The sequence below is a fragment of the Anopheles arabiensis genome, chromosome 2 (genome assembly GCF_016920715.1).
Source record: "Anopheles arabiensis isolate DONGOLA chromosome 2, AaraD3, whole genome shotgun sequence".
Taxonomy (NCBI): domain Eukaryota; kingdom Metazoa; phylum Arthropoda; class Insecta; order Diptera; family Culicidae; genus Anopheles; species Anopheles arabiensis.
In genome coordinates this window covers 79,972,271-79,998,685 of record NC_053517.1, presented here as the reverse complement: position 1 = coordinate 79,998,685, position 26,415 = coordinate 79,972,271, and the positions used below count along the sequence as shown (strand labels likewise).

Sequence of the window (26,415 nt, the reverse complement as noted above, 5' to 3'; positions counted from 1 at the left end):
ACGATGGGGGGAAAAGAAAAAAAATGAATTAATGACATTATCCGAAGATTCAAAGCATCCTAGGGCAATACTTACGGATGAGAGCGTCAACCGGCATCGAACCTCGCCGCATCAGATCGCACGTTTTGATGATGAACGATTTGCCAATCTCGCCGACGATGCCAACGCCGCTCGCAGCTCCGCCCGCCGTTTCGCTCGCCTTCGTGGGCAGCGCCACCGTGACCGGGGCGGATCCGCGCCGCCTGCTCAGGCTGCGCTTCAGCATCGACGGGTCGAGGTTCTCCTTCTGGCCGAGCGACAGCTTCGGCACCTTGATCTTGCCCGCCCCGTCCGCCTGGGACGAGCCGGCCCCGTCCGGTTGCTGCTCCCGCTTGATACTGTCCTTTCTGGTCGCCAGTACGCGGCCACGAGATTCGACGTTAGATAGGGCGGCCGACGCCGCTGCTGCGTTCGTCGATCCGCTGCTGTTCGAGCTGGACGAGTGCGATTCGAGCAGTGCCTCCGGGCAGGCGCCCAGCTCGGCCTGCGACGACATGTAGCGCGTCCGGACGTACGGTTGCAGCGGCGGGAAGGTTTGCTGCCGGATCAGATGCTTGGACGTGCCGACCGTGAGCAGGTTGGCCGTGTTGCCCACGCTGACCGCACCGTGCAGCACGAGATTGAGCCGATCGCCGCAGGCACCGTCCGTCATCGAGGCGATGCTGCAGTCGGGCAGCAGATTTTCCGCACTGAGCGGTCGCTCCCGGTCGGCGGTGCTGCCGGTCGAGGAGCCGCGCGCTCCCCGGTGCAAGCTGTCACTGTCGGAGGAGAAGATGGACAGCGAGTCCGCATCGAACCGGTGCTCATCGCTCTCTTGGATCGATTCCGGCGGCTGCAGGGTGAACTCGCCGGTTCCGGAACCACCACCGGAACGGCCACCGCTCGAGGGTTCCTTCGCCGGTAGGATAATCTTCGGGATGCAGTGGGTCGCGGGCACGGAGAGTCGACGCTCGTTGCGCATCCGTCCCGCAAAGCCATGGTTCGCCGAACCAGCCACCTGCAGTGAGCTTCTTCGGCCAAGCTTGGCCATCGCCAGCGGTAGCAGCACCTCCGAGCTGTCGGACAAATCGAGATGATGCGAATCGTCCGCCTCATCCTCACCGGCACCATCCTCCTCGCCACCGTCAATGTCTTCCTCGTCCAGCAGCTCGGCGTCCGAGATTTCCGTGCGCGTCTCCTCGTTGATCTCCGCCTGCAGCTTGCTCTCCCACTGCGTCTGATTGTACTTCAGATGGTGCATCATCGAGTGGGACAGATCGGTGCGGAGAAACCGGTGCCACTCGTCCATCAGCGGCGTGACGACGAACTTAAAGAACCCGGTCTGTATCTTCGGCACCGTCGTCGACTGCCGGTCGCACAGGGACGTCACCGGCAGGTTGAGCTGCCGCTCGTAGTCGCCCTGCCGGAAGAACTCCTCGCACACCTTGGTGCTCCACTTCTTGCTGATGTCCCACGGGCGGCACGGGTTCGAGATGTCCGCACACTTGAGCGATATCTGCAGGATGAAGTGGCGGTGGGTGGTGTCGCGCATGTCCAGCGCATCCCGGCTCAGGTAGTCCCGGAACCGGCCGATAAACTCCTGCTGCCGCGTAATGTCCGTCGCCAGTATGAGCGAGCTGATCTGCCGCTCCAGCTCGGGCCGTATGTCCTGCACCTGTTCCGCGACGCCGCTCTCCAGCAGGCAGCCGATGGCCGACCGCCAGTGGTGGTTCTCCAGCACGGACGTGTTCTCGTACAGCGCCGCCAGATGGTTGGAGGTCGCTATCAGAAACGGCTGGTTCACGCCCGGATGGTCGAGATCGTGCGTGACGGCACCGATCAGCGAGGCCATGATTTCGAGCGGGCTCAGATTCTCTAGGATGCGCTTCTCCTGCAAGAAGCAGTGCATCGCCTGCGTGACGTCCGTCGCGTGTATCGAGTTGTGGTACGGGTTCGTGCTGTGGTAGCCTTCCTCGATTAAGCTAAACAATTTCCATACTCTAACTACGTCTAGGTTGAAGTGGTCCAGCAGCCCGTACCAGTGGAACAGATGAACACATAATACCGGCAGTGAGCGTCCTGTGGGTGGAGAAGGAAACACATTGGTAAGCTGCTGAATCGTTGAATCAATGCATCAATGCTGATGTTATGGAAATCATTCAATTCTGCAAGCCAGTGAATGAATTCAGCCTCGCACGAAGAGTTTATATGAATCTTTTCTCGATATTTATGACTCAGGGAATAGATTCTCAAAAGAGTGATTCTAAAGTTTGTTAAGCGGGTGAGTGAATTGAATCTGGAAAGAATGAGTCTCCAATCGTCACAGAGAATAATTGAATTGAATCCCGAAAGAATGATTCTCATAGAAGGGAGTGAGTTTAATACGCAAAGATTGAGTTTCTAATTGATTCAAAAAGTGAGTGGGTTTAATCTGATAAAAGTGATTCTTAAGATGGTCTAGTGATTGAGTGAATTAAATCCGAAAAATGTGAGTCACTAGGAGCTCCAGTGAGTGAGTGTTCGAGTTTGGCCATTCCTCTAATTGGTTCAGTGAGTGAGTGGGTGGAATCCGAATAGAGGGAATCTCCAATCATCACAGAGAGCGAGAAAGTTTAATCCACAACTAGTGATCCTCTAATCCACACAGTGAGTAATTAAATTTAATCTGAAAATAATGAGTCTTTAGTCGGCACAGAAGGGACTGAGTTGAAAACGAAAAGAGTGAGAATCTTATCAAATTAGATAGTGAGTGAGTTGAATCGAAAAAGAGTTATTTTCTAGTCAGTCTTGTGACTAAGTATATTGCATAAAAAAGAAGGAACCTGTAGTAGCTCTTAGTAGTGAGCGTGATTGAATTAATTCTCCAAAAAGAGTGAAGAGTGAGTCTTTTATCGACTCAGAAAATGAGTAAGTTTAATTCGAAAAGATCTGACTCTCTGTCCGATCCAGTGAGTGAGTGAATTGAATCCGAAATGAGTGAGTCGGTGAGTTAAATCTGCAAAAATGAGTCTCTAACGTCTCTGTTAGCTCCATTTAATGAGTGATATAAATCTGAAAAGAGTTAGTCGGTAGTAGCTCTACTAAGTGAGTTGAATTAAAAAAGAGTTAGTCTATAGTGAGTTGAATCCGAAAAGAGTGAGTCTCTAGTCAGAACTGAACCTAGATGAACTCGAAACGAGTGAGTATCTAATCGACAAAGAGAGTGAATAAACCGAAATCAATAAGAGTAAGCATCTTGTCGGTACTGAGAGTAGTGAGTTGAACCCGAAAAGAGTTAGTATCTAGTCGGTTCAGTGAGTCAATGATGTAAAATCCCAAAGGAGTAGTAAAAGGATTTATGTTGTTCATTATTTGTATTAATCTTTTCAGAGTTAATTCAAAGATTCCATTTTCTAAAACCACTCTGCTGCTTTGATTAAAAGCACTGAAAAAAGGTTATTCGTATTCCCATCCCTAGCAAGAAATACCTACCACCAGTGACCGTCTCGAGCGTAAACGCGTTGAAGCGCCAGTGGTTGACGCGATCGAGAATGCACTGCACCTGACCGTGCAGCACATCGTCCAGGATGGCCTGATCGAGGGCGAGGCTGCGCGTCAGCAGCTTCTTCCTGCGGCGCTTGTGCATGGTGAGGAAGCGGCCGGTACAGGCGTGCCGCCGCCGGGGCAGCTCGCCGCGCTCCTCCGCCATCAGTGCCTCGAACAGGGGCCGGTCCTGTTCGGAGATTCGTCGCACGGCCGCACCGTTCAGTGCCCGCCGCGCATCGTCCTCCTCCATCTCGTCGTCACCGTGCAGCAGCATTACGGTTGGGGTGGTCGCGGTGGGCGTCTGCAGTGCCACGATCGTCGTCGTAGCCGCTGCCGTTGGGGCGTTACTGGATGTGGTTGCTGCAATGGAAAAAGAAGGGAAAGCAGTTGTAAGAAACAATTCAACTGTTTCATTGATATGTTGGCGTGTTTTCTAATGTATTTATATGTTTGCTTTTGTTTGGTATGATTGTCAATTTGTCTTCTTTTTTCGTTTGTTTAATTTGTTTCTTTTTCGTTTTGTATGAATTTCTTTGTAATTAGAATAATAACCATGTTTTTATTTTCTTTCATATTCCGTAGCAATTTCTTTTCTTTGTGCTATTTTGCTTTGCTTTTACCGATAAACTTTTGTTTATGTTTATTTACGCTTATTTTGTTATTTTTCACATTCCTATTTTGTATTTATATATTTTGAAGTTTCCTGAAATCAAGCATTTTTTTTTGCATATCTTTCAAAATGTGTTGAACAAGAAATCTCCATCTAAAAACCAAATTACACTCTTTCGTTCGGTCGTTAAAAATCTGTCCACCGAAAAAGAGATTTTTATAACCCCAGCCACACCAAAACTTCTCCTCCTCCTCCCGTGTCTCCTCTCATACGATGCCAGTGACGCTTCTACACACAAACACGCACGCACGCACGCACGCAAACACATCCCCTGCACAGCGGGCAGCGGGGTACGCGAACTCGTCAAGAAGAAAGTTTGTTTTATCGCTTTAGTAACTTCATAACCTTTGGGCGTTCGTCAAATGCTTCGACACGGCGTCGCTTGCGCATTGTGCCATTGTGGGAGCGCTTTCTTAGCATTTTCTTCCTCCCGTTTTCTCTCCTTCCCTTGCCTGCAGCGACGATTGTGTATGCGTTCGATGTTGGTCTAAATTTTTAATGATGTTTTCTTACATACCCCCGGTGTGGTACGATTTCCCCAAAATTAACAAGACTTACCCTCCGCACCGGCCGTGGTGCGAGCTGCAAGGCTTGCCTGTCGGAACGGCGGCGGTTCCTGAACGGTAGGCTTTTTTTTCAAACAGCACCGCCCGAACACGCAGGAGACAGGAGAAATGGAAAGCAACATAGCTTCGGCAAACGTTAAACCTTGATAAAAACTCACATGATTAAGGGTAACACAGCGGTAGCAGAGGAAAAGAAATAACAATTCCTAACGTTCTGCGTGCTGCAGAGGTGCAGCGCCAAAACAGAAGAACCTCCAAACTAGTGATGGGTAATGTTGGCAAAATACCGGAGTCAATTCCGATTCGACTCCGATGAATTCGGGATTGCCTCCGGAAGGTAGGTCCGCCCTGCATCATCCGGAGTCGTTCGGAGTCATTCGGAATCGTCCAAAGTCCTCCGAGTCGTTCCGAGTCGGAGTCGTTCGGAGTCGTTGTGAGTCGTTCGGAGTCAGAGTCATACTGAGCCGTTAGGAGTCGTTCGGAGTCGTCCGGAGTCGTTCCGAGTCGTTCGGAGTCATTCGGAATCGTTCGTAGTCGGAGTCATCTGGAGTCGTTCGGAGTCGTTCGGAGTCGTTCAAAGTCATTCGGAGGTGTCCAGAGTCGTCTGAATTCATCTGCGAGTCGTCTGGATTCATCCGGAATCGGATACAGACGGAGTCATCCGGAGTCGTCTGGAGTCGGCCTTCGAAACAAAGGCCTGTATAAGAAATGCACGCGCAAAGCGAAAGACAAAAAAACACAATGAAAAGAATTGTCTGATCACAAGCACAAAGGCTCCTGTTGACTCCGACCAATTCCGATTCCGGTCGACTCCGAATGACTCCGAACGACTCCGACTCCGATCGACTCCGAACGATTCCGAACGACTCCAAACGACTCCGACGACTTCGGACGACTCCGGACGACTTCAAACGACTCCGGGCGACTCCGGAAGGCTCTGAACGACGGCTCCGAACGACTCCGGGCGACTCCGGCTCCGGGTGGATCTAGTGGTTCTATTTTGCCGGAGTCGGAATCGGACTAACAATAGTTGGAGTCGGATCGGAGTCGTGGGTGCGCTCCAGAGAGCACATCACTACTCCAAACGCTCGTGTTTTGTTTCCTTCCACCCAAAGCATGCCCATCCTCCGCAAGAACTCCAAGGCATGTTTTTCCAGGGGTGTGCATACAGGGTGGGGGTGGAGTGCACAGGTAGCACGTAAAAAAACATTAAACTTTTGGGACATTTTTTTGGCGTTGAAAGCGTGGAAAACTTTTCACTTCTTCACTTCAAAAACAAAACCTCCATGGCGCGTTTTGTGTTATCGCAGCCACACAAGAAAAGCATCCAGGCCGTCCCGAACGTCAATGCGCTTTGTCACTGGTTGCGTTTTCTTTTTCACTCTCACTCTCCCTCTCGCTTTTGTGAGAACGACATAGAACAACGACACTCCGCTGTTCGCTGTTGATGCGATTTGAAGTGAAGTGTTTATTTTGCCGTGAGAATGCGCGAGCGGACAGCGACCGGGGAAAAATGAAAACGCGAACAAAGCACACTTGTTGGTTGCAATATCGCTTGTTTGTTGATGTGGCTGGTGTCGTTTTTTTGGGAATGGTTCCAAAATGGACCGGAATGGAATATTGTGTTCTAGCAAGGAGCAAGAAAGAGTTCCTTGGAGGGGTTTTTCGTTTGTTAGCTCTTGCTGTACAGTATGGCGGGACATAAAATGGTCGCCACGTGATGATGATGGGTAGGCAGGTGGCAATTGTGGTGTGGAAAGTAGTTGTTAAGCGGTGTTCCATTTTGATGACCTGCCACCATATGTGCTGGTCAGTGCCGAGAAGTGTTGAGTGGTAAATATGGCTCTAAAAAATCCAAAACGACTCGAGAGTGTTAAAGCATAAAGTCATATCATTTTCTCCTAGGGAACTGCCATTTTGCTTCCTGATCCATTTTGAATTTGGAAATATGAAAATGTAACCATGCGTACGCAGAAACTTACAATTTAATCTAATATTTTCACTTTCAGTTTAAAACGACAACTTAATGTGAAACAAAGAGCAATCTCTCGCCTAACCTAAAATCTATTTAGACCCACAAGAAAAAATCCCCTAAAGCTGAGCTCGGTTTCGCGTTTTGACCTGCCCGTTTAGATACTTTCGCTGTGAGTGACCGTCCCCGGGAGCGATGGGAGCGCCCCAGCAATGAGGCGTCACTTTTATACCTGCTGGGACCGCATCCCCGGCGCCCGGCAGTTGTGGCCAGTGGCAACAACGCGCACTCGACATCAAGCTGTGACACATTACGACAGTAGCATCCAGCTGACACCGGGCCCATTTCCCCTACACCCTACAATGCTCCCAGCCCACCCCATTTGCGGCGCAAATCAACCGAAAGCTTTAATCTAGTAGCTCGTTTTACTAGGGAAGGTGGGGAGAGAAAATCGAACCCATGATGGAAAATAACCACAGCGAAGTAACCCCTTGGTGGTGGTGATGGTGATGATCGAAGTAGTCGAAAAATCCCAACCCCCACTGAAACGCTAAAACGGAGCGGAGTAAGCGTGCGTGTGTGTATGTTTTTGCGGTGCTACAGGGAACGGTTTGAACGATTTGAAGCGATGATGTGATCCAAATTTATGGATATGGCATATGGAGTGTCCCCGGGACAGGGGACAGAAACGTGCGTGTGTGTGTGTGATTTAGCGAGAGCGGAGGAGGCTTTTTGGTTTGGGTGTTTTTTTGTGGTAGCTCCCACCCCGTGCCCATGTCGTGTGTGGGGTGAGAGATGGCTTTTTTTATTACGAGCATCATGCGGCGCGAACACGAAATTGCAACCCGGGCCGGCCGAAAGCTTTCAGGGACCTCCTGTGCCTGCTGGGCATGGATAATCGTGACGAGTTTTGGGAGTTTGTTTAAAAGGCGCGTTGCTTAAAGGGCGAAAACAACGGGGTTTTGTGGGAAAACATTTGTTTGTGATAAATAGAGGGAACTTTAATGAAGTTGAATTGTTGTTTAAAGAGGATTGGAACAAAATATTTTCTTCTGTTACTGTAGAGACCATGAACGGGGTTCTGGTGTACAGATCTGGAACAGTTTTCAGGATTGATAATCCTCAAACGTCTAAGACCTAAACTAGACAAGGTGATAGCAATGTCATTTAATTTTCTCTGATACGATTATAAGTGTTCACTGTTGTTGTTTAAGTGTTTTTTTAAAGATATCAGTGTATATAAGAAAATACCTGAGATCCACAGCGTATAAAACAATTAAATACTGTGCTTGATAACCCAACAGGAAGTTGTAGTGTACAATTTAAAAGATCAATTACTATTTAAGCCATTAAAAGACTTAGCGCCTAAAGGTATGCAATGAATTTAACTTTCAAACAATTCATTAGCTTTTGCCTACATTTAGGGGCTTACCAAGAATGGACATAGAAAACTGGTAAAACATTTTCTAAGCAACTGTTAATCACATGAAAGATTATTCATAATGCTTAAAACGCGTAAGAGTTTAGAGTTTTTTTTAATTCTCCGTTTCTATTTTTTTATTTATATTACACCATCGATATCATTCATAAATTTTTGTTTCTTAAAAATTGTATGATTGGAGCCTATGATATTCACATGTTTTGCAAAAAAATTAAAAAGAAAATCGCTCTTTTAAGCTATTTACTTCCCAGTTTTTTTAATGGTAGCACTAAGATAACATAATCGTACAATGATCTAGTACAGGGTTAGGTTCTTCGTATGAAAATTATATTTGGACCTTCCGAGAAATACGCTTTCGAGAAATACGCTACCTCACAAGCAAACTGTGAACATCCTATGAATTAAGTGGAAAATTCTTCAACCGGGATCCAAAAAAAAGGAAAAAAAACAATCACACATGAACACATTCACAATTCCTTCGAATGAATCACAAATTTGCTACCGAAAGAGAAGGCGATGAGAAAAAAAAGAACCAGAAACCCGACCGACGGGCATGAAACGTTGACAATGAAAAAGAGGATAAAATCTGACAGTAAAATTTATTCTTCCCCAAAACTTGTTAACCCACATAAAACATGATTGTGCGCATGAAAGCGAGCGGGGAAGGTTTGAGACTGGAAAATGGGATTGATCCCAGAATTTAAAAAAAACCAGCCGCTGGGCTGGTTTTCTCCATTTGTTCGCGGTATCTTTCGGACACGAGTTTTCACGATTTTCGCCCCAACTTGTCTTTCTCAAGACATCAAAAACGGACAGAGAAGATCTCAAGACACTACGGTTCAGTTAACAGTGGCTCAAAAGTTGAGCTTAACTTTCTCCCATTTTCCTTTTGAAACCTAAGGATAAAGTGGCGTGCATCCAATCTGGCATGGCCAAGGAATCAATCTCGTCTCGGTAAAAATTAAAGGTCACCATAATCCTGTTAAGTTCCGTCTTTTTCGTGTTCTCGCATTCATAACGTCAGCCGAATAATCGTCCCCCGTTAGCGGTGTGCCAATAATACAAAAAAGGACGACCAAAACCGGGACATTCGCACCAGGGTCACCGTAACTGAAGTCGATGGGTCAAAGGGCGAGTCTGGCCACCGATGATGGTGGCGTAAATCTAATCCGGAGAAATTGGATTCGGTAAAAGGTGAGCTTCCATGGCGGTGGAAGCGTTTCGATCGGGCCAGCGTGTAGTGTTGGTAGAAAGTGCGGAATGGAATTTCGCACATCAACGCGCGTTGGTCGGACAACCCTGCCTGGCCTTACCGGCTTAATGTCGCGATTGAAGCCATTCTGCGGGGGTAAGCTCTCCTCCCCTCGGTCGCTACCATCAAATTGCTTCGTTATCACCGGAAATAAATTCCTGCACTAACTGTGAGCCACTTTCGGGCGCGCACACACACGCTTATGCATGATTGCCGTTGTCACCTGGTACACGCGGGAAGCGAACAGTGAGAGCAAAATTTATTGCTTTGGGCAGCCGCTTCCTGGTAGTTCGTCGTCGGTGGCTCCGGCATCGGATCCGCCAGAGTGTCCAGTATTTTTCCCGGGAAAAGCTAAAGGGGATTTCTGTACACCGGGTCGTCATCACGGTCGTGGATCGATTCTGCACGGCCATCGATGACAAACCACTGACAGGGCAACATTCCTCATTCCTCATCCCTCGTTCGATGCTAAGGGCAGTTCCGGTGAAATGGTAAAAGATTTAGTTTTATTTCTTCGATAACTGCGAAAGCTTCAGCACGATTTGAAGGAAGATGGATGGATGGATGGATGGATGGATGAAGTTGTGCTTTAGGGCGCCCGGGTTGTTTTGTTGCTTTAGTGTGCGCTTTTCGCACGAAACGAACTCCAACCAATCAAAAGCAGCAGTAAAGATTAATTAGATTTATAATAAGATCCAGATTTGGCTTTGCTTTTCTGGCCGGGCTAAAGGTTGTTGTTTTAATTTCGGTCTTTAATTGGATGCTTTTAAAGGCACGCTCCAGGCACAGAGAGATGGAGAGAAAGAGATGCACTCACAAACACACACTAAAATTGTTATCTGCTTGTTATTGTCTCCGAGGCACCAAAGGTTCGGTTGCGTTCGTTTGCTGATCTATAAATTGGGTTCGGAAAGCGGATCAAAACGGGGGGAGAAAGCGTGTTGGGCAAATCGGAGTGTGTTTAAATGATTGCTACAAGGCTACAAGGCATTATGGTTGAGGAGCAAAACACACACACAATGATATTGTATTGAACCATTTATTTTAATGCCGTAGGATCGAAATCTGTATCGAGTTAATCAGCTTTATGTAATATGATGTTGTTTTTTTTAATAAAAGTGAGGAAAGACGTTATTATTGCATCATCATTATTTAGATGAATAAAAGTAAAATTACCCCCCAAAATATTTGATTTCAAAAATACAGAGTTTTAAAAGTCACTTTCGAATGTAAACTGTTCTAGAAGCAAAGTTCTTTCTTCAACTCAAACTTAAAACGTGATCTTTTAACTCGTAGTTTACTGCACTACTTTATTGCTCTAAATCTTACAACGTAGCAAAGTAAATTTCGCGGCGGATCGGTTAAAAAATTTCACGTACGCTTTCTTACGCTTTCTGACTTCATCTCATGGCGCTCGCGCGATGGCCGTTTTTCGATTCGCGCGGCGATGTTTTTTCTGCTCCCTCTGGTAACGGCAAATCGGCGACGTTTCGGTTCGGCTGTCAACGGCTTATCAATAAACACAAATTGTAAACAACAATTTGTCACTTTTCGCCGACCTCGTTGTTTTCTACAACAAAACATTGTTATTCACCGCACGCTACATGTTAATCCACATGAATCTGATATGTGATTTCCATCACAATAATTTTTAACTTCTTCAGCATGATTTTCAACACGCCTCAAGCTGGATTGAGTTGGACAGTTGTTTTGTTATTCTTAGTTCTTAGTTGTGTTGAAAATCAGGTGTTGAAACTGAAATTTCATTTGCGAACAAATAATCAATTTTACAGCTTGACAGCTTGGCTTGGAAAACTCTGTAATTTCTTTTTAATCTTTCAGAGCAATATACAAATTGATGTTCTCCTAAGTTTTATCTGGTTAGTTTTTAGTGTAAGGCTGATTTTCATCTTCGAAATTTTCATCTCCATAAATTGATGTTTGACAATGCTACATGTTTTTCAAACCTTTTATTTAAAAAAAAAATATAACAACGAATTAAAACCTAGTAACAAAACCATGAAAGGATCTTCCACTTGAACTCTACGCGACATAATTCCATTCAATGAACAGATATTTTCGAAAGCTCCACAAAATGTCGGCTTCGGCGTAGCCTGCTGAATGGAAAATGACAGACCGAGTAGGTGTGCATGTGTATTGTCCGTGTGTATTTGTACGTCCTATTTCCATTCATTTTCGATCTCACCAGAGAGCGAAGAGGGGCAGGAAGCAGGACAAAAGCTCATACACGGGACCGGCATTTGTAATATCTAATCCAATTGTCCCGGCTCGACGATGGTGACAATGGTGGGTATTTGGTTTGTTTTTTAGTATTTGTGTTGTGAAGGAAACCGTAAATACAAACCAGCAGCGTGTATGTGTTGGTAGTGCTCGGGTGTTTCGAGGCAGCGGCATTCCGTTCCTGTGCCCAAGCATTAGTCTTTATTAGTGAAATATTGTTACGGTGGCATCATATGTAACGAGACTATAGGTTTTTTTCAAGCATTAGCCGCAATACAAGCCACAATAACGCACTACACCCTGTACACACATACACATGGTAATGGTTTTCGGTAATGGTTTCGGTCTAGCCGATTTTTTAAGGCTTAAGCCGAGTGATTATTATTAATATTTTGCGACTGGTGCTGTAGGGAGCAAAGGAATAAAAATAGGCCCCGATTGCTAATCTTATCTTTTTTGCGTAAAAATGTATGCAACACATGCTTGCCGATTCCGTCGTATAGACAAATGCGATGAAATATGGCAAACGGAGGCGAGCTTAATGCCAAATTAATATAAATGTTTGGGATTAACATAAAATATCTTCTCTGTACGTGACTCATAGCGAAAGGTCATTACAGATGGACTGTTTTACGATTGCTGAGGGTATGAAGGAAGTATTTCACCGTTTAATTATAAAACAAAACAAAAAAAAAACTCAGCTTTTCACATTTAATGCACGGAGTTTTTTCCTTTTCCGGGGTTCAACGGAAGCAGACACCAAATTAGTGTTGATTAAAGAAAATTATCCAGCCAAAAGGTCCGTTCCATTCTTCCATTCCAATAACTTCCGACTAGTCGCACAGGGGTCAGTGGGGTTCGCTTTCATGTATGATTCAGAAAGGAATGGTATACAAAAAACAACCCTTACAGCAGCTTAATAAAGTACTCTATTTGGTTCACTCATGCAATGGCCGGAAATTACAGTCGCCAACACAAAACGGGCACAGACCCCCATGCTGCCCAGACCACATACGCTGCCATATTTGCCATTTCTCGCCACTCTTCCTCGCACTACAAAACCATGTTAACACCGGAATCCAATAAAGGACTGGCAATATAAAAACACACCTCTTAGTATACACACACACACTCACCCACTACTTCAGGCACAAACGAGGGACAGACAAAAGAAAAAAATGCATTCATACTGCACCGAGCACAGGCAGCAAGCAGGATCGTGTTTTATGTGCTGCCAGCTTTTTTTGTTGTTGCTCCCAGCGAGACTGCAGCAACGAGAAGCTTTGTGGCTGTTGATTTGCTGTTGATTAATAATTGTACGATTGCCATAATTCTTGCCCCCCTTTTTGCATGCATGCTGTAGCACCAAACAGAACTGTGTAGCAACGGTATGTCGGGGGGGTGTCTAGTTTGTGGTTTTTCTGTGGGAAAGTTTGAAATATGCCGCTTTACATGTCTGCGCTACGAACGAATCGAGAGAGGAATAATATACAGCAACAAAAAAAGAAGCTCACTTTGAACACCAAATTCAAAACCAACGGAAGCTTGAATGTGTGTGTGTGTGTGTGTGTGTGTGTGTGTGTCTGATGTGCAACGCCACCTCGAGGGTGCTTAATTTTTAATTAATCTCACCATCACCACCAGCACCACCACCACCGCCATCATCAGAAGCAGCAGTATCAGCACCGGAAAGCGCCCGGACTGTGCCTGCTACCATTCCGGAAGCTCCGGTCACATTTCACGAAGTGTTGATACACCTGTCTCGTTGTTTGCTTGTGTGTGTGTATGTGTGTGCGTGTTTGTGTCGGTTGTGGTACTTTAAGAACGGGTTCTTTACGGTTAGGAAAAGCATAAGGGTTACTTTGATGGTTTAACGAGACACGTTTTATGGTTTCCATCAAGCGCCACGTGGGTGCTTACACAATGTAACAAGTGGGATTAAAAGTGGGCTGCAGCATTAAGCTATGCATAATTAATATTTTCCATTACTTCTATGCTCTGTTAAGGTTGAAAGCGGCTTTAAACCATTTTAAAAGTTATGTTTATCGGCTTCAAAATGTAGTGCAAAAACTATACTGAAACTAGAAAAAAAACTTTTTTTATTTCATGCTAACACAAACACAACATGTGAAAAAACGGTCCATCGCTACACCATACGAAATCGTCAAGCGATTGAACTGTCCCACAATAGTTTGTATAGATCGATTTCGGTGAAAAAGGATTACGTAAAATAATCTGATTCACTAGCCGTGGTGGTGGTCCCGCCCCGCCCGCGCACGCCAAAGGTAGCCAATGCCAAATGCCCGATTATTCCGATGCCGTATGCCGGTTCACTGGGCCGGGTACGATGATGGGTGGGCTCGGCCATCTGCCATCCACCTTCAGTTCTTGGAAAATTCTGCGTATTAGCGGCGTTGGTGCGCATCAGTGAGCCGGGCTGGTCGTCGCTGAACGCATTCCGAAATCCCGGCACTCATTCCGCACTCGAACCAATCACGGCAGAACCATCACCATCACCGGCCACCATTCACACGCCATTCTAGCGATGGGCTTGCCATTTTATTGCGCAGGAAGGGGCGGCCCCGTGAAAAGAAGAGAAAAATTGCTCCCATCATTAAACTAGCAGCACCGGGAATGGAAATGAATTCGTATAAAAATCTCATCAAATCTCTATCATCGCGTCGCGTTCGGTCCGGAACCATCCAGCACAGCGAGTGGTCGCTAGTGGTCGCACTGCGTTACGCCACTCTCCAGCTTCCCCCCTGAGGGTATGTTTGGAATTAAATTCCCATGAATGTAATTGTGTTATCTGTGCAATGGTATTATGGGTCGAACTGTTCCTATTCCTGTTCTTTTTCGCGCGCGCTCTCTGTCTCTCCACCGCACACACGGACTCTCTTGATCCCTCGGTTGTGCACGGCAACGGCAATGACAATGAATTGGATAGTTAATTTTGCGCCCATTTTGACGCCTCTCCTCTGTCCGACGGTTTGTGCAGGAGTTGAGCAGTGTAGTAGTTGGCCGTTTAATTGCTGGTGTGTGTGTTGTGAAGTTACCCCCGCTAAACCAATTCATACTTCCTGGAATTTGAATAGGGACGTTTGCATTTCCGTATCCCCAAAGAAAGATCCTTAAACACAGCAACAAAATGTAACAAAATTGGAAGAATTACCAAGAATTGATAACATTCATTAAACACTCCATTTAGCTTCTATTTTGTTACTGCCACAAAGGCTCAGTGCCACTCAACTCACTCTGAACAATTAGCGTTGACTTTGCAGCAACTCTCTGCCAACGCTTGAAATGCATAAATTGTGCACACTTTCATCGCTCATCGCTCGTGAATGCAAACTGCCTCTCAAACTTTGTTTCCTGCGTTACCATTTCATCACAGTTGTATTAAGTGTTTTCTTTGCAATTCCCACCAAACCAAACCAACACAGACAAACACAGTTTTCAATTCAACTGTGTTGGTTGCTTTTGTTGTTTTTGCTTCACTCCGTCTCATTCTCTCTACTCGAACTGCAACGTTTCCTCCCTCCCTTCCTAATTGACATTAACATTCAGGAAGTGCAAAACGCTCCTCAAGTGGTTACAGCGAAACTTTCCCATCCTTTTTTTTCCACGCCACTATCCGGTGGAAGTGCAGCAAAGCTCTCGCCATCGGAAAGAGTTTAGCTACGGGGAAACAGCGGAGCGAAATTTTGCATCTCCTGACAATCCCATCCCATCGCGCGTGGCGTGCGAATGCTTTACGGCGTTTTAAACATTTCTTTAACAAACACAGAGCGAGGAAAAAATCAAGCTTTCAACTCCCGAAGGTACGCACACCCACCCAGTTTGGGAAGGGTAAAGTTTGCTACTTTTCGCTCAACAACTTTGCCTGCTAGCGAGGGGGAAATCTCTTGTTGCTGCCCACCCCGGAGGCTGATTCTTACTGTGGCTTCGGGCGCTTTCGAGTTCATTTTCAATGTCGGCTTGCTCATCCTTTTTCCTCTCTCTCTCTCGATGTGTTTTAGACCCACTAAAGCTTCCAGTTGGAAATTTTTCATTAGAAAAGTCCTTCATTAGAAGGCAGTTCGTTTTGCCCCGCTCTCGTGGCCTTTCGAGGACTGGGCAAACCCCGGAACACAATTGCACACTGACACACAGCACAATACCCGGCACAATTTTGTTGTTTAAACCTGACGCAGAGGATGGTTGCTTTTTCTTTTTGTAACTTCGACAGAGGCAGGGCAGTAGGACGATGGAGGACTCATCTTTTTGTGTGTGAGTGTTTCCAGTGTTTTTGGCGTCCTGCAGCCGACAGCTCGAGAGATACTGAAATCCACTTAAGCTAATTTAATTTCTACTCCTAAGAAGCGGCAGTCTGCGGGTGCGTAAGTCTGCCGGGCAAAACCACAATCTTTACCTTGTGCCCATTCTGGGCAGGATGGTGCGGGAAAAGCGAGCGGAAACTATACCTCCATCTTGCCAATACCCCGAACCTGGTTGTCATTGTTGCGCCTGCACAGTCGGTACACGGTCGTTTAGTTACTTCGGGCAGACATGAATGGCAACATACATACATACATACATACATACATACATACTGGTGTGACTGTTTTGTTTCGCATCTCAATGCTCTCTTGTTATTTGCTGGCGACTGCTCAACGGTTGAAGCATGATGGCACGGAAAAGCCAAAAACTGTCAGAAACCTGCACCTGACAATTGCTAAATGGAAAACTCTGTGCAACAAAGTATTTTTGCAACAATTTCCTTCCAAACGTGCAGATGAGCATGCAGGTGGGGTAAACAAAACCACAAATGAGAGTTGCAGGAGATGCGGGGGGGGGCTCTCTGTTAATACTATCGTTCCACATGCCACCCGACCCAAAGTGATATTTCTTTATGCACAAACGTAACCGAAAATAACGCATCTCGGGTGTACCATTTGCTTGCCTGGCTGCCTGCCGAAGGGATTGGTGCCACCATTGGTTGAAGAGCAAGAGGTGGCACACTTTTGTGTGGCGGGTCCCAGGAGCCAAACCGCTCCCAGGTGGCACTCACCTGTTTCATCCTGCCAGTTGTGCGGCTGCAGTTTTGCAAACTTCCAGCAGAAAGAAAGTTACAGTACGGAGGCAAATCTCATTACCTGCTACTACTGGGTTTCGTGTGCAGCAGACGGTTGTGGCTATGCTGTTGTGGCGGTGTGTATTGGTGCGGAGAGGTCGAAGGTGTATTGCGTTGATGGAAGAAATTTTTAATTGGCTCTAGATTAGTTTGGATCAGCTAGTAAGCTCTGATCTACTCAGGAAAGTAAGGGAGCGAACTTGCTTTTTATCCAGCAGCGGTAGAAATTGCAAGTGGCAGTTGCCGGGGAGAAGGATGGAATGCAAATTTAATTCAAGTTAGGTACGGCAATTTCTCCAATGGATTTGGATTGCTGCTCCGTAGTGTAGTGCGGAACTGTTTAGTGACTGTTTGTAGGGGAAAAAACTGTGCAGTTTGAAGGATGTGCGAATCATTTCAACTGTGCAATATCGATGTTTTACCCAATTGCTACATGGGTATGTATGTAAGGGATTTAAAATAATTTTCTATTGCATGAGGAAAACTAACGCCTAAATGTATGCTTCAATTTGGTTTTTATTGAATTTTAAAGTTATTGGAGATAATTAATCATAGATAAAATGCTAATACAAACATTTAAGATGTGAGATACAAACAGTCAATATTTATATACATATTGACTTACAAGTATTTCATAATTTTAGTTTGAAATTAAAAATAAGCAATGTAGCCTGCTATTAACGGTTTAGCGTACTGCGCCTGAAGGTATGCATTTTTTGTATTTTTGCTCAAGTGATACTCCAGTATTCAGTGAATGCGTTTTGCATATCTACAAGCGCTTTGCCAGCATCGCCACAACCACAATCTGAATGAATTTAGAGCTTGGAGTACCTTTAAGCCTTTATTTGTACATTGTAAAAAAAAAACTCGAATCAAAACTATTGAGGCGCTTTAACGAATTGTTTACACATGCAAAGCCTTTGCGTTCGAAAAAAGCGGAGCAGCTCATCAGTCGCAAACCCAAATGGGCGAACCAGTGTAAACGGTGATGGTGGGTGGTAGTGATTTATTTACTTATCTAACCACCGGTTTTGCTCCGGAAACGGCCATAAAAACGGTACAACAATCAAACGCAGACGATACACCTCGTAATCGGAGCCAGCACACGTACATAAACACACACACACACACACACACATACCGAAACACATTAAGCACGGCTGGTAGGACGGAAACGGAACGAAAACGGTTCCGCCTGAATGAAGGGATATTTATGGAGTCCTGCTTTACCCGATGCCCCACGCCATTCGCCATTTGCCGTCCGTTGTTGCAATGGCTACCCTAGCTACCTTTGCTCCAATCTCGTAACCGATCAGTCTCGATGGAAGGGACATTTTTTGGTTTGTACCGAGGAGGGAAGGAAGAGAATCTCCACTCTCCCTTTTCCAAGTGCACACCGATACATCCTGACGGGGCCAATTAATTGCCCGGTCGTGCCGATTGTGTGTAGTGCTGCTGTTTCGTGGCCCTTTTTTCCTTTACGGTTCGTTGGAATAATAATTGAACGGTCGCTTTTTATGACGATAACGACCACGGACAACCGAGGACGATGGCCAAGAAACGATTGTTCCATGAACAGACGCTATTGTGCGTAGATTTCCTTGGGAAGTCTTGCATTGTTTAGTCTTTTTTTGTTCCGGGTACAAAGTGAGCTTGTGTCAACCCGATTCTCTTTCTCTCTCTGTCTCCTTTTCTCTCTCTTTTTCTGTCTGTGGATTGTTGTCGTTGATCCTTGAGCCAAAACACTTGATCGGTCGGTTCGATTGGAGCACAAGGTTCCTTTAACCCAGTGCAACTAAATGCCCCGAAAACACTTGGCTCAGGTTTATTTTTTTCCGACGGATCGAGAGCAGACACGGTCACGGATGTGGCAAGAGGCCAAAGCTTCCCGAGCAGCAAACAATTTGAATCAAATTATCATCTAATTATGCACCACCCCCTCGAGCAAACCCTCTTACAAATCCCAGATCTCTTTCACTTTTTTTTATAAAAACAGGACACAGAGTAAGCACTATCATCCCAACACTTCCTATCATAATGGATTTCTGCTTTGTTGTCGATTTTTTTTCTTTTTTTTGCTTTGTTGCCCTCCGTACTCTTTGATGTGGTTTTGGAGGTTGGTGAACGGTATGATAGGTTTTTATACGAGCCTCTGTACAAAAAAGCAAGTACGAGAATCCTTACCATACCGACCCCGGTAGTGGTTGCAAGCAGTGAGCGTATACATATTTAGTACACTGCAGATGCCCAATTGTGTGAGTACTGCGGCCGGTCGGATAAGAGCCCACGACGAACGCGAGCAACGAACTACAACAACAACAACAACGACAACAGTGAATTAATTAGACAACAAAATAGCTAAGAGTACAAGCGGTTGATAATTGAACTGTACACGCTAATTGACGCTAATGGGTTTTGTGGTGGCCTTCGAGAACTGCAACGTGGAATGTGGAACGTGGGCCCGTACCTTCATGGGAACTATTTTCGGTTAATTGGTGCTATCAGCCGTGTTGTTTCCTTTCGGGCACGGGCTCCACACGGCGGAAGCTGCACTAAAGTAGTTTGTATCGGAACATTTTAAAGCAAATTGAATCAACGTACAGTACGCGGTTGCAACGAGCAAGCGCATGGTACTGTGGTGCGTTACCGGGCATATGGGTAAAAGGGAAAGAAAATTAAATTACGCCGATGTGAAGATAAAGTTTGCTACATTGTAATGCGATTGGTTGGAAAGTAATGGAGCTTTTAATGGGAAATTTATGCAATGATTGATAATGTTGAGAAAGGTATACAACATTCGAGCTGTTGCTTCTGAAGCATTCCTGAAATGAATTGACAATTCATTAATCTAGAATCTGGACGTAGTAGCTCTTTACTATGAGCGCCTACATGCATGCAAGAATATGTTTTATGGTTGCTTAGTTTGAATCTTAATTTGGCGCCTAAATGTATGCAATAAAATACACATTGATCGGTACAAAAGCATGATCAAACCTGTCAAATGTAATATTTAGCATATTCTTCGGCGCATCTAAACTCATAACACTTTTACTGAGGGAAGATAAACAATTATCTCTCCATATTATAATTTGGTTTATAGGGTTTGGTCCTTGATGCAGGTTATCAAGATTACGTACTAAAATCGTCCGACACATTATGTTTTCCCAAACAATGCAATTGTTCTGCTCACTACATTTAAAATGCAATTTAAGCTGGATTTTTACTAAGTAGCATATTTCATCACCTACTTAAAGATCAATTAAACTTGTAACGCTCCGGCAAACAGGACTGCTTGCTTGCTGAAAGCGACTTTCTTGCTAGTGACACAAACCATGAAACCCATCCCGACACCGAACTCACCTCAAACCGCAAACACCACACGTGACGTTTGTCCACAATCGTACCACGTTCGGAGAATGCATAAATGAATTCCAAAAACCGAATGGATCCACATACGAATCTACCCGCTCCGGCCAGGTCCGGAGCAAACAACTTCATCATCACCGGTCTGGCCCCAAAACCGTACCGTCGTGAGCATCCTTTTGATCATGCGGCTCCAGTTTCCAGGCGATGCGAGCTGCCAAAAAGGCATCGCACCGTGGGTTCCCCCCCCTTCCCCCTTTTTGCTCATGCGTGATCTACATAGGTACGGCATTTTCATTGGGATCGGGCCGAGGCCCATTTTGCATTATTCCGGGCTTGGGATGGTGCAGGATTGTCCTCCCGAAAATACCGTCCCGTGCGACGGTCTGCGGACATTGGTTCGAGCTATCTCCTTTTGTTGGGGACGAGCCTAGAGGGTAAAGATTCTTGCCCATCCGCTTGCAACCGGGCTAGCGAAACTGCAAGAATGAACCTGCCTGTCTGTGTTTAGGAGTGTCGTTTTTGTTATTTCTTTACTACATCCGGATACACATTCGCATCCCTCATCTTGTCAACATTCCAAAAGTAGTCCCTTGGCTTCACTTGCCTCAATGCGTCTTGTCAGCTTGTTCGTTGGGACAAAACTACCCTAATGTGGGATGGGAAGACGATCAAACCCCATGAACAAGAAGGTCCGATTCGGATGTACTCACAACATTCTCTGAAAAGGAACAGGAAGATACAGGAACGGCCAACACTGGACCATTATGTGGCACGGTGCACGGGGGTCTATTAAATCCCTTTTCGGCGAAAGCTTCCTGCAAGGGTAGCAAGGGTTGGAATGTTCGTACACTTCCCCTTTTCCCAGTTTCATTCTCAGCGTTTATTAACCCATTGAAGGGCCATACGGCGTGTCTGTGTGTTGGTGTAGCTAAGGCAACCGGTGGCAATGTGGCAATGTAAAATTTATGAAAACAAAGCTAAAACCAACGAAGAAAATGTGGCACCGATGGGATGCTATGTCTGGGCGAGGGCTACATTACGGATATCTTTAGCAATTTTATCAATTTCGCGTGAAGAAAGGCAGAATGTGAAGGCTGGATACATCTTCGTTGCCGTCGTTGCTGTGATACGATAATTTCACCTTCCGAGAGAGAGAGAGTTGCCTTAGGCATAATGGAACAGTTTTAAAAGCCAGGCAATATCCTGCTCTGGCCTCCTGGCTTAAGAATAAACATTAAAAATTATTCGCACATAAAATCCTATCCTATTCGTCTTGTGCACTCACACATGCACACAAGACTACAACTACTGTCACAGTCCAAGTAATTGATGGAATGTTTATGGCTTTTCCGTGGCAGTTTCTTTCCAACCCGGGTCCCCCTTTTTATCGCTACTGTTGCCGCCCTAATCCAGGAAGGAGCGACGGGCCGCAGTCGCAATCAAGAGTGATGTTTTTATGATACCAGTAAGCCTTTTTAATGAGGGCTTTCTGCAAAGGCTTAACCGGACGGTAAACGGTGTTTATGTTTGTAGCAAACGGCTCATTATCCCGGTGTTTTTTTTCTTCACTCAGTTTCTCTTTCTCTCCTTCCTGAACCTTCTGTGACTACGGGGAAAAAAGGATGTTTTGATGACTCAGTCAAGCAAAGGATCCCGTGTCATTGGAACGTGAAAGAAGCTGTGAGAAAGTTAATCACTCTATTGTGCAACGGAGTTGGACGAAAACCAACACACACACACACACGCACGCAATGGAGCTGACCGGATCAAATCTCGTTTCTCTAGTCGCTCTGTTTAAATCCACGTGTCATCAGCGTGTCCCCCGTCCCGGTCGGCAGCGGTCGGAAGAGCTGCGTAATCCTTTCGGATACGGACATTACGTGCTGGGACTCTGAAATGATTCCCCAAAGTGTGAAAAATGGCTAGCAGTGTTCGGTGCACAATTCCCAACGTTAATTTACGGGAAGCTTCGTGTGGTTTTCTCTTTTGCCGCCACCGGTACTGTTGCACCTCCAGGTCCGTTCGATTATTATGGCACGTGGGTTTCCTTGATGCTGTTCGTGCTTTGGGCAAATATGATGGGAAGTTGTGCAAGTGCCCAATGTACACCGGCATTCCGTCGAAAAATGATTGGAAGGAAGCGAGGAACACCTGTTGCATGGTTTGCAATATATTGCAATATATATTACATTAACGTAACTGTTTTAGCTAGATGTGATTATTTCACATGATCGGTTATGTAAAACTCAATATTTATAAAGAATCAAATAGCTTTTAGGTGAGTAAATTTAGGTTATAGCTGTATTTAAAGCGGTTAATTTGCTTATTAATCACACAAACCACGTTTTGCATACCTTTAGGCGCAATAGACATTGGCATTACACTTTAGTAAATGCAATTAGTTCAAGATTATGTCGTGACATTTTTAATTTCCGTTATCTACATGATATAAAGCCACATAGATTTGGTATATCAGACTAATATTAACTTACTTACTAATATTAATATTACTTTTGTTGTTGAAATCAATGTTTTGGAAGTTTTGGCTAGTAGCAATGTTTGACAATTTATTGCATTTAAATGAGTAATCTATCTTCACTTTCCACATCCAATCTCAACTTTCAAACCAAAGTTTATGTCAGCCAACCAACCAATATATCATTATTTATTATCAGCTTCCATTAAATGGTTACTTAGAATCGCCGAGTTCACGGACGACGAATGCGCGCTGACACTAATTGTGATTTACTGTACATCCAATCAATTCGTTCCATAATTGACGCCGTCGAAAAGAATCGCTGCACTAAAGTGTAAAACAGACAACGAACCCTCTTCCCTTCCTGCTCAACCACTTCAACCGACGGGGTTAACCCCCCTCACCCGCCCTGTTTAAACTCGCGATCTTGTGCGATCGATTCACACCCAGCGTTGACAGGTTGCATATTTAATCCATCCGCCATCACTTCAGCCTCTCACGCCGGCGCCAGCGCCATAAATTTAGATTCGAGCGCGTACCGCACAATTAGCGAGCTGATAGATATTTCGCACAAATGGGTGTTTGATGTACTTTGCCAGAAGCATTATCGTGCTGCGGATAAAATATTCAGCCCCGTCTGTGCAGCCGGCCCCTTTTTTCGGTGTTGTCTTTTGTTTTTTTGTTGCTTTAAGTGTTATTCACAATACTTTGCTGTGGGTCGCCGAGGGAAAATGGTAAGCGATTTTTCCCCCCAGATTAGTGCCTCTTCCCAGATAAAAGAGCAGAAGCGGATAAAGATATTACAGTGTCAAACTTTGGCATTAGTGTGAGCGCTGCCGGCGTGGGAATCGAACGATTGAGCATAAGTGAAATGATCCAAAGCCCGCAGCTAACGGAGGTCTTCATTGCAGGATAGACTTTTCTGATGATTATCCTAAAATAGCGACGCCTAGTATTGAACTTTTTTATAGTCTTCTTCTACTTCTTCTTCCCAAGTATTAAACTATACAATTTATTTACGCCCGAAGGTATCAACAGTACTTCAAAAAGCAATATTTCTTGTTTTGCGATTGATTAAAAGTTTCACGTTCGCATATAAAATAACTTTAAAAGTTCACTTAGATTGCCGTTCCCGGGCCAGCAGAGCAGAGATGGATCAAAGATATGCCCGATATATTGAGCGGTTGTGGTTCAGCTCGGTTCGGCACAAGCCTCCAGCCACCAACCGGGCCGCGATGCTTGCTGAAAGTTTGATCACCAAGAGCAGCAAAAATAGCGCTCAGACATGGAAAGGTAGAGCTGGAACAGCTGGAGAGGAAAACCGGCCGAACAAAATACATACCAGAAATGGTACGGAAACTTTTTAATTGTCAAAGTCCGTCATTGATTCGTCCGATTTGGCCTTACCTTTCCAGTTTGCTTCGTGCGGCCATTTTAGGTTAAATTTATCGCAATACGCTCAGTACTGTCCGGACAAGGAGTGGGTCTCACAAGCAAGGAACACTGTACACAACAGCATTTGCTTTAATCAAACACATTAAATTAAACTCCGATTTTGTATTTGTGCGTAAAGCTTTCACTGTAAGTGTGTGTGTGTATGTGTGTGTGTGTTTGTGGGACTTTTTTCAACTTCCAAGTTGGCGTTGAAAATAGGAAATTAGTTTCCTCCTCGGTCAAACGATTACGTTTCCACGGAAACGTTGCTGCGCAGAGTTTTTCGATTGGCTGCCGGTAAGCAACAGTGCCGTCGAAGCCAGTAGGAATGGATGAAATCGATTTCCTTTTCATCTTAAACTAATAACGGCACGCACACACACACACACAGTGCTTCCTGACGGTCGATGGTTGAAATCAAATTTAGAAATAAGGTTAAAACATAAATAGCATACTACTTTTTCTTGCTGGGTGTGGAACGAAAATGAATAGCAAATTTTGTCAAAGCAAGATAATATAGTTTATCAAATATTACAAGAGTATTGCTGCTCATCTTATTAGGTTAATATTAAATTTTGTATACTTCAACTTCGTTTGATAAATCCAATCAATATTTCAGCTCTTCCTTTGATGCTGAACCATCGTACTAGCTCGATTGCAACGCTAGTAAAGCACTTGATTACACCGACCCCCATCCCTACATTTACACTGTTTTCCACCAGTAGGTTTACAGGCGCTACCGGTTCCACCCAGCTAGCCTGCGTTGGCCGAGCAGCCAATTAATTAGCTTAACATTTATTTTGAACCGCTCGCAGGCTCCGGTAGCCTTGGTGCGAGGTCGTGTAGCAACGGTCGTGTAGTAGAGCTGCTGTGATCGTGCCAGCAGCCAGTTGACAACGGAAGCGTAGACACGTAGACACACACACGGACGCGCGTCGGAAGCAGCCGGCCGTACCAAAACGCTGCGTGCAAACATGTTTACATGGTCTCACCGGTTCATCCGGATCGGTTCCCGAAGCATCCGATTGGATGGAGCAGCATCGGTACCGGTCCCTTGGGGGCATTTTCGGACCGAAATGTAGACATCGCAGCAAACGTACGATCTACATGTGTATGTGTGTGTGTATGTCTGTGTGTATGCAAACACAGAAACACTCGCTCTGGGTATTGGCCGGTTTGGATCCGATTTAATTGAAGTGGAAAAACATAACATTAATCACTTAATACTGTTCCGAGCTGCCGTTCCTTCTTCGTGTGTGTCTGTTTCTTCTGTGAGTTTATGCTCGATCCACAACATGGAAAGAGGAAGGATACAAACTGGTCGGTTTGTGTGTGTGTGTGTGTGTGTGTGTGTGAAACTCGGAAAGGATCCGGATGATGTGTTCGGCGAAATCGAACCTACACTAGCCTTCTTTACATTGCTACCCCCTTCTTCTTGCGGACTGAAGCACTGAAGCAACGGAAGTATGCAAATATTTGTCCACATCTCACACGTACCGGGGAATGAGGCGGAACCTCCGCTGGACTTGCTTCATCCGGCAGTCAACGGAATATGTCGTTGTGGGAAGAAAATCCAATCGAAATAAAGTTTTCCATTAAAGCTCTCGAGAACAGAGGCGGATAGGATAGGGGGGTTTAGCGTTCCACCTGTCACGTGTAGGTCAGTGCGTGGGGATCTTCTCAATCCCCAAGACAGAACGGTTTGCATTAAGGTAAGCTTACGGTAGAATTAAGCTAAAGGAGTGTCCTGTTCGTTGAGCGCACCTTAATTGGTGGTCAAGAAGGTGCTACTGTAAGTGTTGAAAATTGAGGACATTATGCGCTGATTGTCGTCGCCAGTGTGAGGAATAAGCTGGGTGATGATTAGCAACATGAATTAATAATGTAACTCACCTTTTGCTGGTGAATGATTAGGAAATAATATGTTACTTTGAAATGAGCTTTCAATCGATGATTGGTCGTATTTTAATCCGACGATTATATCAAATTGGCCCTTCGAATCGGATGCAATGAATTTCAAGGTTTTCCTTGGTTATTTGGTTCTTTCTCAAGGATTTTTGGATGATTCTCGAATATGGTTAAATTCGTCGTACAAATTAGAATATATCTTGTTTTTTTATTCATTAAATTCAATGTATAGACCATACAAGATATTTTTGAATCGTTCCCACAAATTATTGTCTTCGTTCCAACATCTGTCAAACAATTGATTCAACACATTTTGTGGAAATAATGAATAACAGGTTGAGGGATAGATTCAAAAATACGTTAGAAACAGCCTATTAATCGAGGCACAAATTCCAACGAAATCGAAAAACATCAAAAAATCCTTGGAAAACCC

The 26,415-nt window shown here is 45.1% G+C and overlaps 1 protein-coding gene across 8 annotated transcripts in view; it reads right to left on the bottom strand.

Annotated features, from left to right (window-relative positions):
- Positions 1–26,415, bottom strand: part of LOC120895473 — a 126,159-nt gene that overhangs the window by 12,331 nt on the left and 87,413 nt on the right. For all 8 annotated transcript variants that reach the window (XM_040298907.1, XM_040298906.1, XM_040298913.1 and 5 more), the window contains 2 exons: positions 3,490–3,903; positions 76–2,097 (listed from right to left, as the gene is read on the bottom strand). In XM_040298907.1, the coding sequence (XP_040154841.1) occupies positions 76–2,097; positions 3,490–3,903 (2,436 nt within the window). The remainder of the gene's footprint in view (positions 1–75; positions 2,098–3,489; positions 3,904–26,415) is intronic.